Source organism: Dermochelys coriacea, chromosome 18, assembly GCF_009764565.3.
Source record: "Dermochelys coriacea isolate rDerCor1 chromosome 18, rDerCor1.pri.v4, whole genome shotgun sequence".
Taxonomy (NCBI): Eukaryota; Metazoa; Chordata; order Testudines; family Dermochelyidae; genus Dermochelys; species Dermochelys coriacea.
This window is the reverse complement of record NC_050085.1, coordinates 13,386,191-13,399,164: the sequence shown is the minus strand read 5'-3', so window position 1 is coordinate 13,399,164 and position 12,974 is coordinate 13,386,191. Positions and strand designations below refer to the sequence as shown.

At 45.5% G+C, this 12,974-nt stretch overlaps 1 protein-coding gene across 1 annotated transcript in view; it reads left to right on the top strand.

Moving 5' to 3' along the window:
* The window catches only part of CA6 (carbonic anhydrase 6), a 43,724-nt gene extending 32,148 nt beyond the window's left edge, over positions 1-11,576 (top strand). The window contains exons 7-10 of the mRNA XM_038376915.2: positions 1,417-1,574; positions 5,193-5,316; positions 6,958-7,056; positions 9,982-11,576. Coding sequence (XP_038232843.2) covers positions 1,417-1,574; positions 5,193-5,316; positions 6,958-7,056; positions 9,982-10,595 — 995 coding nt within the window. The 3' untranslated portion in view covers positions 10,596-11,576. The remainder of the gene's footprint in view (positions 1-1,416; positions 1,575-5,192; positions 5,317-6,957; positions 7,057-9,981) is intronic.
* The last annotated feature ends 1,398 nt before the right edge of the window (positions 11,577-12,974 follow it).

Below are 12,974 nucleotides of genomic sequence, written 5' to 3'. Positions count from 1 at the left end.
TCTTGGCCTGGTTGGTGAATGGCGTGGGAGACCGGGGTTATTATTTGCTTGGTTTTAAGGTGCAGTGACCACTTCAAGGTCAGATGTCCCATAGAGCTATCAGAATTTAACATGCTCTTCCTCATCGTGCATGACAGGACCCAGGTCTGTGACCTAGCCAGAGAGTCCCAGCTGATGGGGACTTTCCCTTTCAGTTGTAATTTATCAGTCTCACAGATGCCCCATGCTCATTGGGTTCCATGTGCTTTGCTGGATGCTGCAGTTGTTACTGGGAGAAGCAGGAGAGGCTAGTAGGCAGCTTGCTGCATTTTTTTTAAAAACAAATTCTATATCAAGTTACAGTTAAATAACTCGGTTACTTCAGCCATATCCCGCTGCACACCACTGCAGCTTCTCTCCTTCCCGACACATTCAGGAAACAGTGGTGCTGATTGCAGAATCATCCTTCCATTCTTAAGCAAGCCATGGCAACCTGTTAAAGGGAGGGATCTCTCCCTGCTGCCACCAGAGCTTGCTACATCAGAAAAAATAGTCTCACTAAATAAATAAATAAATAAAAAGTCTACAGCAGCCCAGTATTAACACAATACGCTGGGCTATTGGTTTGGGGCTGCCCTGGGATTTCCTGAGCTGATTCCCATGGACAGGTGAACTCACCTGTGTAATCAGGTCTTTCTCGCGAACACCAAACTGGTTCTCAATCCACCAAACCCACCCTTGCATTATGTGTAGGGCAAATTCCATAGGGACCTTGGAAGGTCCAGAATCATAAAAAATAGTCTTCTTAATAATACCTGGCCCTTATATAAAGTGATTTTTATTTTCAAAGTACCTAGAGCAGGAAAAGAGCTATTAAATCAGCTTATCAAGTATGATTATTGTTATTTATCTCTATTCTAGTAGGACATATAGACTCCAGCCCTACTATGCTAGGTGCTATAGACTAGAGTTGGTAGAAAATTTTCATAAAAACAAGTTTCCATCATAACGTGTCCTTTCAACAAAACTGAACCGGTTGGGTGAAAGGGTGTAGCCATTTTGATGAAATATCATTTAAAAAAATTGGAGAAAAGCTATTTTAAAAAAATCTTTTTTCAACATTTTCAGAACCATTTTAACTATTTTTGTTGTGAAATTTATTTTGTATAAAAAATAGAAAAGGGTGAAAAACCTAAACCGATCATTTTGCATTTATTGAATTTTTCTCAGGACAGAAAATCTGTTTGCAGTCAGCTCTTGTACAGCCGTAACAAAAAGACAGTCCCTGCCCATCTGCCTTTGCTTGGCCCAGTCACTGGCCTAGTTCCTGGTGAATTTGGGAAGAGATTTGTCAAGTCTCTGGCCATACCTGCCAGGACCAATCCTCTGCTTTCCTCTCCAAGGTCATTATATAGCTGTGTTTTGTTGCCTTTTTAGGGCAATCAACCAAGCTCAGTTCACTGGATGTCCGAGCCATGCTGCCCGAAAACCTCTCACACTTCTACAGGTATCACGGCTCACTGACCACACCGCCTTGCTCAGAGAGTGTGATCTGGACAGTTTTTGACTCTCCCATCATCCTGTCACAAACACAGGTAAGGCCCCCTCCACTGCTTGCCAGATGTGACAGTCTCTTCTCCTTCCAGGCAGCCTTTCTTTAATTGTCTCCATCCCTCCACTCTCCATTGTCTGGTGCTTTTGAGGGGGCTGGGGCAATTATTTGCAGTGTTGCAGGGTCCTATGGAGGTGTGTGCGTCTATGTGGCATTTTATAAAGGAATGAAGTCGCAGAGAAGCATGAAGTTGTAGTGATGTCTTGACATAATAGTGCTCAGTCCTTCTTTAAGGCCTTCCATCCAGGAAAGTCACAGTGCTTTACAGAAAGGAATGAATATAGCTTCCCTTTATGCAAGGCAGGTCAATAACATTATCCCATTTTACAGCTGGGGAAACTGAGGCACAGCAGTTAAGTAACTTGCCGAAGACCACACTGTTAATCTATGGTACCTCCTGATTCCCAGTCCCCTGCTCTAGTCACTAGTTGTAGCTCTTTCCTGATGTAGGGGGATGTTTTTCATCCTTTCCCACTCTCCTGTGTTCTTGGGAAGAGTAAGGTGTTTACCCCTCTCTGTCCCTTTTCTGGCTGCATAGGAAGCTGGGACTGGATCCAAGCAGTCCTGGGCCATTGCCTTAGGTGCGTTCGCCATGCTGCAGTGCTATGACCAGTGCTCCAATTGCTTTGCCTGGCACTCACATGTGAGACTCTATGACAGACACAGGTGGCTGATCATTGGTTTACAGATTTAGGGTGATGAATGCTCAGCCAGTCACACTGCTTGACAGAGGTCCAGTGATTTGAGCATACTGCTGGGAGCCAGGAGCGCCCACATTCTAATCCTGGTCCTGACAGTAACTCAGCGTGACAATACTTACCTGCCTCATGGGGTGTAGTGAGAATAATATTTGCCAGGCCTTCAAGGGTCCAGTCCCTGGTCTGCCACTGACTCCCTGGATGACCTTCACCTCTCTGTGCCTCAGTTTCCTACGCTAGCAGCTCTCAACCTTTCCAGACAATGGAACCCCTTTAAGGAGTCTGTTTTGTCTCACGTACTCCCAAGTTTCACCTCACTTAAAAGCTACTTGCTTACAAAATCAGACCTAAAAATACAAAAGTGTCACAGCCACACTGTTACTGAAAAAATGCTCACTTTCTCATTTTTATCATATAATTATAAAATAAATCAAATGGAATATAAATATTGTACTTACCTTTCAGTGTATAGTATGTAGAGCTGTATAAACAAGTCATTGTCTATATGAAATTGTAGTTTGTACTGACTTTGCTAGTGCTTTCTATATAGTTGTAAAACTAGGCTGATATCTAGATTAGTTGATGTACCCCCTGGAAGACCTCTGCGTACCCCTGGTGGAGAACCCCTGTCCTAGGCCATCCAATGGGTATAGAAAACACTGACCATGACTGTTGGAGAGAGCGTCTGCGTGAGGATCCATCTATTTGTAGAGCACTCTAAGTGACGTGATATGCTGTAGTGCAAATTATTGGTGATTGGCTGAACACGTCTAACAATCGTTGTAATCGAAGGTAGCGGAGAAGCTTCTGTGATTTATTATTTATAAAAAGGCACAAAAAGAAACGTACTATAAAAGTGTAATTAATTATACGACCATGATTGTCCCTGTTGAAATTAGAGGGTGCTGGCTCGTATTCTCTCGTCTGCTGCTTAGACATCCACACTCAGCACAAGCAGGACTGATAATTCAAAGGGTTTATAGTCTGAGGTTAGTGAATCTCTAAACTCTCTAGGCCAAATTCAGCCTTGGCATAAACAGGTGCGTCTCCACCCAGAGCGACTCTCTGCCTTTCCCCCAGCCAAACTAGCGGTGCAAGAGTGGCAGCTGCAGCCACATCTTGCAGCCATGGTGGTTTAAGTTAAAATCTCTGTAAAGCAGAGCACAGATTAGCTGATGTCAGGTAAGCAGCAACAAAACTCCCTGCTCAGTTAAATGCAACAGGGCCAAAACCCAACAGAGCCAACCAGCAAAACTGCTGAGACTGATTTCAGAGTAGCAGCCGTGTTAGTCTGTATTCGCAAAAAGAAAAGGAGTACTTGTGGCACCTTAGAGACTAACAAATTTATTAGAGCATAAGCTTTCGTGAGCTACAGCTCACTTCATCGGATGCATCCGATGAAGTGAGCTGTAGCTCACGAAAGCTTATGCTCTAATAAATTTGTTAGTCTCTAAGGTGCCACAAGTACTCCTTTTCTTTTTGCTGAGACTGAGTCTTTGCTGATTACAAAGCCAGGAGCTTAACGAACTCACCCACCAGCAGGCCCTTGGGACCAGATTAAAGATAATTACAGAATAATAATTGTTATTTTTAGAAAAGCGACTCTCTTGTTTATATTGGCCTTGTGTAAATGGAGGCGTTATTTCAGCTAGGGTCCGGTGCAGGTTTTGTCTGCATGCCAGACGAACATTGGTCTAGACTCCAGGCTAGGCATTAAGCTGTGCTGATGACTCCACTCTGGACACAAAGGGGAGCTGTTGATGAGTGATTACAGGTGTCTCCTGTACCCCCAAGAGTGATCAGAACCTTTCAGGAAGGACGGGACTCTTTCCTCTTGTCTAGATCTGCCAGGGCATTTAGCATAGGGCAGAGACCCAGCATAAGCAACATCAATAAACTGAGAACGCCAAGGAGCTTTAAATGATGAATTATTTTCCTTGGGTAAATAATGTGTGGAACCGTCTCTTTAAGACACAGCAGAGACAGGAATGGGGTGTGTGTGATTGAGGTGAATTTGCATCTAAACAAGGGGCTGTGCATTCTAATGCGGGGGGGGGGGGGAACAGTTCAAAGGCCTCTGGCAGTTGTCGTTAAACAAAATAATAGGACTCATTGCAAAATCCCCATCACATGCATTGCATGCATAGCCCCATCACATGCATAGGTGTCAGAACAACTTCCTCTTCCCCTTAGTTCAGCCATTGCCCCTGAGCCTGACAGGTGCCGTGCTCCTGTTCGACTCCTGTGTGTCCCTCAGTTCTGACTTGCAACACCCTGGTTCTGGGCCTCTACACACTGCTGCTGGAATGAGCCTCCCCACCCGGGAAGCAGACTCACATGAGGTAGTGCACTAAAAATAGCCATGGGTGTGTTGCAGCAGGTGCAGCAGAGCAGACTCTCAAGCCCAACTGACCTCGTGGGACTGAGCCCGAGTCTGCACCAGAGCAGCACTGTCCACCCGGCGATTTTTATAGCGCGCTAGCTTGAGTCAAGCTGGCGTGAGTCTGTTGAGCTGGGTGGGGAGGCTCACTTCCAGCGACAGTGTAGACCTAGCCTACCTAGCTCTGCCACTGCAAGGACTCGTGAGACACTATCTGCAGCTATCAGAGTAGCAGCCATGTTAGTCTGTATTCGCAAAAAAGAAAAGGAGGGCTTGTGGCACCTTAGAAACTAACAAATTTATTTGAGCATAAGCTTTCATGAGCTACAGCTCACTTCATCGGATGCATTCCAATGTAGCTCACGAAAGCTTATGCTCAAATAAATTTGATAGTCTCTAAGGTGCCACAAGTACTCCTTTTTGATCTGCAGCTACCGCGCTCTCGGTCTGGCAAGGGGTGTTTTTTCTTTCAAAGAGCTAGCCACCCATTTCCCCCTCCATAACAAGCCCATGTTGCTTAAAGATCAAGCTGCTGGAGAATACCTTGCTGGACTGGCAGAACAACACCCTGAGGAATGACTATCGCCAAGGTCAGCCTCTCAATGACAGAGTGGTGGAATCATCTTTCAAGGCCAAAGGCGCCAAAGGTAAGAGGAGGGCTGGGACCGGGTGCCTGGGGTAGAACACAGCATCACAGGGGTGGCTCCAGGTGGGGCGCAGGCCTGCAGGTGTGGAATGAGAAACCATTCGAAGTGAGTTTCATTTGCAATCAGCTAAGCAGGGAACCCAAGACCTTCACACTCAAGTAGGGGTTAACGGTACCCTCTGACTATAGGTAAGGAAAGGTGCAGGGGTGTATTGTGTCCAAGTGCCATGACAGCTCTAATATCTACTAGCAGAAACAACATGATCTATCTAAGGTACTTATATGGCTCCTATTACTGTAGTACCCAAGCGCTTCACAATCTTTAACAGATTTGTCCTCACAAGCGCTGTGTGAATTAAGGAAATATTATCCCCAATTTAGAGACAGGGAGCTGAAGCACACAGACTAAATGACTTGCCCAAGGTCACACAGTCTGTCTGTGGCAGAGCAGAAAACTGAGTCCCAGGCTAGTGCCTTACCTACTAAAACATCCTTCCTCATCACAGGCAAGGATAAGCATGGCCATCACAGCACCAGTAACTGAGTGCCCACAATCAATGGCTTTTTGAGAGAGAGAGAGAGCTTTTTGCATATTGAGCCCCTTGCAACATGAACTGTCTGTCAATGCAACTGAAGTGAGTGCCAATGCTATTTTAACAGAAGGTGCCTGGAAATGATACCTGGGTTTGTGAGAATTTGGAAGCTGTATGATGCATCACCACTTGTTGTGCAAGACCCAGTGTGTTTGCTGTAGCATAGGTTTGGACCTTTATCCCAGCACCTTTGACCCCCAGTGGGAAGAACATAAGCAATAAACTAACAGGGACAATTTCAGACACAGGGGACCTAACATGTTAAAAATCTCTCTCCAGGTTTGTAGGCCACTCGACAACTCACCTTTGCTCAGTGTCTTTCATACAAACCATATCCTGGAATGCTTTGTGGAGTTTAACAGCAGGAAAGAGAGAAGGGGAGAGAGGGACACACACCCAGGGAGAAATGGTGACAAGCCAAACTCAGGCTAGGTGTAGACAAGAAGGGTCAACCCATAGGCTTAGTCTACACTATAAAGTTTTGCTGACATAGCTATGGTAAGTAGGAGGGTCGGAGAAGGAATTGCACTTCCTAGCCAACACAGCTATGCTGACAAAATCCCCAGTGTAGCTGCAACGATGCCAGCAGAAGAGTGTCGGCTTAGCTAATGGTTTATTTGTGCTGGTCCAATGCCACCTTCTGTCATCTTACGCTGCATCTCCACTAGGGGGCTCTGCCAGCGTGGCTGTAGCAGTATAGTCATACCGTACTGGCAAAGCATCTGTTGTGCAGATAAGCACTTGATCCCATGGAAGTCTGCGGTAAGACGTTGACTGCTGTCAATGGGAGTAGAACTTGGCCTGTTGATTCTCATCAAATGGTGGCAGTTTTGCCACTGTTCTCTTAACAGACGGCAAAGATGAGGCCATGTAGCCAGGAACAACCGCCCACTCAAACAATTCCCCACCCCAAGTGCTGCACAGGGGAAAGAGACCTCAGTTTAAAAGGGAGGTGCCCCAAAAGCTCCTGGTGTTTGGAAGCTGGAGAAATATCCCAGCTGACCATGTATCGATGTGTATCAGTGACTGCTGTTCTCTCACTGATCTAGAACTCTGTCTGCCAGAAGAACTCAGCTCAAAACTGGAGCAAATACAGACTCAGCTCCAGGAGTTGAAGAAGCATCTGCTGGCTGGAGTGGGCCTGACTGGTAAGAAACTTCCAGCCACTTCTATTTCCATGGTTTCAGAGTAGCAGCCGTGTTAGTCTGGGTATTCGCAAAAAGAAAAGGAGTACTTATGGCACCTTAGAGACTAGCAAATTTATTTGTGCATAAGCTTTCGTGAGCTACAGCATCCGATGAAGTGAGGTGTAGCTCACAAAAGCTTATGCTCAAATAAATTTGTTAGTCTCTAAGGTGCCACAAGTACTCCTTTTCTTCTATTTCCATGAGATTCACTTGCACAGGAAGTCACTATCTATATCTCCCCCTAACAGGGAGCCTACAATGTCTCTGCCCGTGATGCATCAGCATCAGCGGGTGCTGTGTGGACATATGAGTAGAATTTGGTCCTTTTTATGGTTCCACTGGAGAGTTTCCATCAGTCGTAGCATAATTAAGCTTAATTTAAGGCCAGCTGCCTTAATCTGATTTGATGAAAACTTCTGCACGTGGCTGTTATGGCGCAAGCTGAAAGAGGTTTCTGCATTGCAAACGTTCTCAGTACATTGAGGGCCTTGTCAGGATGGCTGGCTCGCTCTTGTTGTGTAACCCTTCTAGGTGGCCTATAGTAGAGATGCCACAGGTTGGCTGTTCTTAAGAATGAGTTTGACAGCCCCAAAGAGTGACACTTTCCAGGTGGTGTGGTAGATCATTGCTTAAGACAGGGACTCTCATCTTTGGTCCTTAGTGACATCCAATAGTCCAGGTTTTTAATCCAACCAGCACTTAATAGTTTGTTTTTAAAATGTACATTGCTTAATATTGCATGTGAAATGCTTAGAGGTCCTAATTCATACTAAAGTCTAGGGCACGTTGGAATTCTATATGCAACGCAAACCAGTGGATTTTAATAAACACAACTATTTGCTAGTTGGAACCAAGACCTGGATGGTTGGAGATCCCTGAGGACATGAATTTGTCCAGTGGGGTGTACATTTTTTGAACTGTATTTGGCAGCTGTTGGACAGCCACTAACATCCCATTGCCCTACTCTAGTGTCTCCAGAGATCAGCACATAAAATAATTAAAACTCAGAGCATTGCTGTGGCAGAATAGAGTACGATTATCCCCATTTTACTGATGGAGGAAACTGAGGCATTGAGAATTAAGTGACTTGCACAAAACAAGTCAGTGAGAGAGCCAAGAAATGAACCCAGCTCTCCTGACTTGCTGTCCTGTGCTGTGACAACAAGACCAGCTTTCCTCCCAAATTAGATCCATATTTTGGAGGATATGAATTTAATTTCCAGACTCACCTCCTCATTCCCAGATACCCCTACATGGAAATCGGCTTTTGTGCATATATAGGTGGCATCTGCTACATTCATAAAGTCATGGCTTCCAGGAATCATGTCCCCTTTAACCCCAAGAGACTCATTTGTCAGGCATTTAAAACCAGCAAACTAGTCTTGTATCAATTGGAAATCTATCAAGAAAGATGGGCCACGCCTGGACCTTGTCATCTGAGCTGCCTGCCCCACACAACCCTTAATTTTGGGAGTTCAGATTAATTGGGACCTGGATCCAAACAGCTCCTGGTTTTGATTTACAGAACTACATATCACCAACATCAAATTGTACCCATTTCTACCTGAAATAGTTATTATAGCCTGGGGAAAAAGGTGCGTTGGACCTGAAATACACCTCACACCCCCAAAAATCTGCCCATATGCACATACGACCCCCCCACCTCATCTCATTTACTGGTATCTTCAGGCATGCTGGTCTGTTGCAATGAGATGTTATTCCAAGAGAAGCCCCCTGAACCAACATTGGAGGAATAGGCCAATCATAGCAACATCATTTATGGAAAGTACCACTCTTTCACGGGGGTCAAGGGGAGGGAATCTTAAGGGTTGAAGAGAGAAAGACACACCATTGCAAAGTTCTCTGCCCCAAATGAAGGTCTTTCACGTTCTCCTCTCCCCCTGTGCTCCGTTACATGCTACCATCCAGAATTTACAAAGTTAAACTCCTCTTTTCTTCCTTCTTTCCCAATTTTTTGAGGGATTTTGTTTCCCAGGAAAGCGAGGAACCAATAGCGTATCACCTCCTATGCCTGTCCATTCCCGATAGTTCTGTGTTATCCTCTTGGCCACAGTCTCCCCTCTCTGCAGCCTCCTCAAATCCAGCCTTAAAGGCTTTTGTGCTCCTACAGTTCTTGGACCACTTACAGCTGCTTGCATGTGAATTATTGTCAGGCATGTTTGTAATGGGAGGGGGCTGGAATTCTTCAAATACAATTTTTTTTAAACAAAAAGCCACCTTTATTCGAAAATGAAATATCGTTAAAAACATGGTTTGCTTTTTACATGTTTTGGAGGTTTTTTTAATGACACCTGGAAATGAAACTTTTTCATTTGGGGCTCCTTCCCCTTTTTACCACCCTTCCTTTTCTACTGGCAGAATGGAAAAAAGGAATAAAGGGGAGGGAAGGGGGGAAATTATAAAAGAGGAAGGAATGAAAGGAGTGGGAGAAAGAAACCCTGCAAATTGACCTTTTTTTTTTTAAATAAAAAAAATACGTTTTTGCACAAAGTTTCAAAAATAATTGAATGAATGAAAAAATGGTTCCTTTTCAAAATCTGTGGAACAAATATTGTTCACATTTTTCTGGAATTTTTTAATGAAAGCTCTTTCCCACTTTTTGCTCAGCTTTGATGGTATCAGTCCACCTTTCTCAGGGCTTCTGGGCTGGGCCTTTGCATGTTAAAGCATTGGGGGTAAAATGCTGCATGCACTTTCAAGGCAGTAAAGATAATACAAGGAGTACTAGCTGATGCCAGCTAATACTCTGACATAGCTTTGCCAGTGCAGCTGTGTGCTATGTCCACACCTGCCCTGCCCTCTGAAGATGCAGGAGAGCATGTCTCTAAAGATACATAATGGCTGGTTGATGTTTGGTTATTTCAGGTCTTAAATCTAGTGCTTTCCCAGCTTTCTACTTTCCCGCTGAAAACATCATGAGCTACGTGGCTGTCCAGCCCCTCCGTGACATGAAGCTCCAGGCCTTCACCTTGTGCTTTTGGATCCAAGCCCAGAATCGAGGCAGTCAGACCATTCTTGCCTATTGCACCCAGGAAAGAGACAACGAGCTGGTGGTGACTGTGGGCTCGGCTGTGGGGCTGTGGGTAGGGGGCCGCTTTGTTGAGTTCCCCCTGCACCACAGATCTGAGGAGTGGCTCCACTACTGTGTGGCATGGGCTTCCCACTCCGGGGCAGCACATCTGTGGCTCAACGGAGTGGTGGGGAGAGAGAAGAACCTCCAGAGAGGGTACGTGAGCCAGGCTGGAGGGACGCTCGTCCTTGGGAAGGACAGAGATGAGCTCCTGGGGATCTTCTCCAACGGGTTTTTCGGGTGGATGAGCCACGTCAGTCTGTGGAGCTGGGTCATCAGCCACGCCGACATCCGAGCGCTCGCCTTGTGCAGGCGCAGTGAGCTGAAGGGGGACGTGATCGCCTGGGGGGAGACCCCCATGAGTCTCTCAGGGGGAGTGGTGCTGGAGTCAGACCCCAGTTGCCAATGACAGCAGGTTGAATCGGTCCCCTCTTTCTGAGCAAATGGGGAAGCACATTTGTACAGTGTGTGATTTTTCTAAAGCACCTTGGCTAACTGGCCGTTTCTCCTTCTCCTTAGGATTAGAGTCATTAAACACGCAACATCTTGTGACACGCAGGGCCCAGACACCCCAGGGGAGAATAGAAGGTTTAAACCCCAAAACAGAGCAGTCAAACCAACTGATTTTATATTGTATTAAAGTTCAATAAAGGTCTACTGAGTAAGGTCTTTTTTGGATGCTTCTAATGTTCTAAATTCAATGGTCATTATTATGCAATATGTCCACAGACTGTGGACATGTATTTATGTATATAGAAATCTGTGCTCATAATCTATAGTACAGCTACAACTCCACCTGACATCCAGCTGAGACTAGCCCCAAGCACCCAACATTGTACAACCCAGGGAAAGACAAATGATAGGCCATTAAAGTTAATGGGAAGACACAGATATCCTAGCTTGAATTCCTGCCCCCCATGAATAACCATGAGTCAGCATGGGGGCAGCGGGGAAAGAGAGAAGACAAGTCTTAAGGACCAGCTTGTAGATGGGAGCCTGTCTGTGAACACTGGATTCCCCACTAAAGCGAGGGGGTACTCTGGGGTACCATTCCAAGTCCCCAGCAATAGGTAACTTGCAGTAGAAAAGGGATTTTATCCAATATAGAAATGTAACGCCTGCAACGGTATCTTTATGTCGGTCTACTGTGTGACTTGTATGGGTTTGCTCTTTCTTACTATTTTATCTTTGGATCTATGGTTCTTCTATTAAATAAACCTCCTGTTTATTCCCCCCTCCCCCCAGCAGGTGACTGTGGAGTGTGCACGCCACCGTGAGCTAATCACTTCGAGGCTGCTTTCACACCTTTGGGATCCACTGAATGCATCCGATGAAGTGAGCTATAGTTCACGAAAGCTTATGCTCAAATACATTTGTTAGTCTCTAAGGCGCCACAAGTCCTCCTTTTCTTTTTTCAAAGGGGGAAGGTCCAACTGTCTGGTAATTATGAACTCAGGAGGATGTTTTGGGGAGACTTGGGACCGGAAAGGCTGTTGGTGTCACCCTCCGAGGAGTAAAGAGGCTGGGGGGAGTCCACATGAGACCTTGTGCTTGTGGGCTGCCTACTGGACTCCGGGATTTGAATCAAAGCCCCAGAATAGAGACCCCCATGATTACAGGGCAGGGGGTAACAAAACCTCTTACCACTCTGGGTGATCCCCAAAACGTCACCCTCACAGCTTTGCTTTGTTTGCAGGGACCTGACAGGGGTTAAGCCCCGACACAACTCTCAGACTCAAGCATTTGTCAGCAGTTTAAGCTGATTGACGTAGCTGCTGCCCCTTAGACAAAAGAAACACATGCACAGATCTCTCCCATACACAGCATCCTCACGTGTGGCATTATCTTCTTCCATTTATTCACAGGGGCTGGGCTACCATCTCTCCATCCATTACTTGCCTCCTCATCCCTTCTCTGTGGTGTGCTCACCATCTTCTCTATGCATGGGCTCCACACTTCTCATGCCAGCATTGCATCCACTCACCCCTCACGTGGGAACAGCCCCATCCTTATGTGGGTTCTCTTTCACCAACCCAGCGATCATTTCATCCCCCTGACCATGGGATTATCTCTGTCCACTGCCCCTATACAGTGATCTCCCCAGATCCCACCCCATTCCAGGATGTTCTTTCCTGGACTTAGGTTGACCTATGGGCTAAGCCAGACTAAAGCCCGTGGCAGTTGATTGCCATCAAACACCCATTCTTTCCATGGTCAAAAATTTATTTTTTCTTCTAAAGGGAAACAACTGAAAAATAAAACCTGAGCATGCAAACAGCCTGGCACCTTCTACACATGCTATCTGCATGAAACTCTGATCCTCCTTCTCTAAAAAGACAGGAGTACTTGAGCTAAAGCAGAGTCTCCATCAGCAAATAAAGCCAATAACATGCTGTTGAACAGTTCTGCTTCTTTCCAGCAGAAGGCAGCAACACACAAGATAGTTAACGAGTACTTGTGGCACCTTAGAGACTAACAAATTTATTAGAGCATAAGCTTTTGTGAGCGATAGCTTATGCTCTAATAAATTTGTTAGTCTCTAAGGTGCCACAAGTACTCCTTTTCTTTTTGCGAATATAGACTAACACGGCTGCTACTCTGAAACAAGATAGTTAAGCACAGATGTCTGAATAGAATTACTTTTATCTGCTCTGTTAGACCCTTATGGCAAAGACTAGCTTTAGATTTTATTTTACAACTTTAAAACATGAAATGAATTATAAAAAAAATTTAGACCAGTAAATGCATTACAAAAAAAGCACTCCACTGCCCTAATGCCGCACTGCCC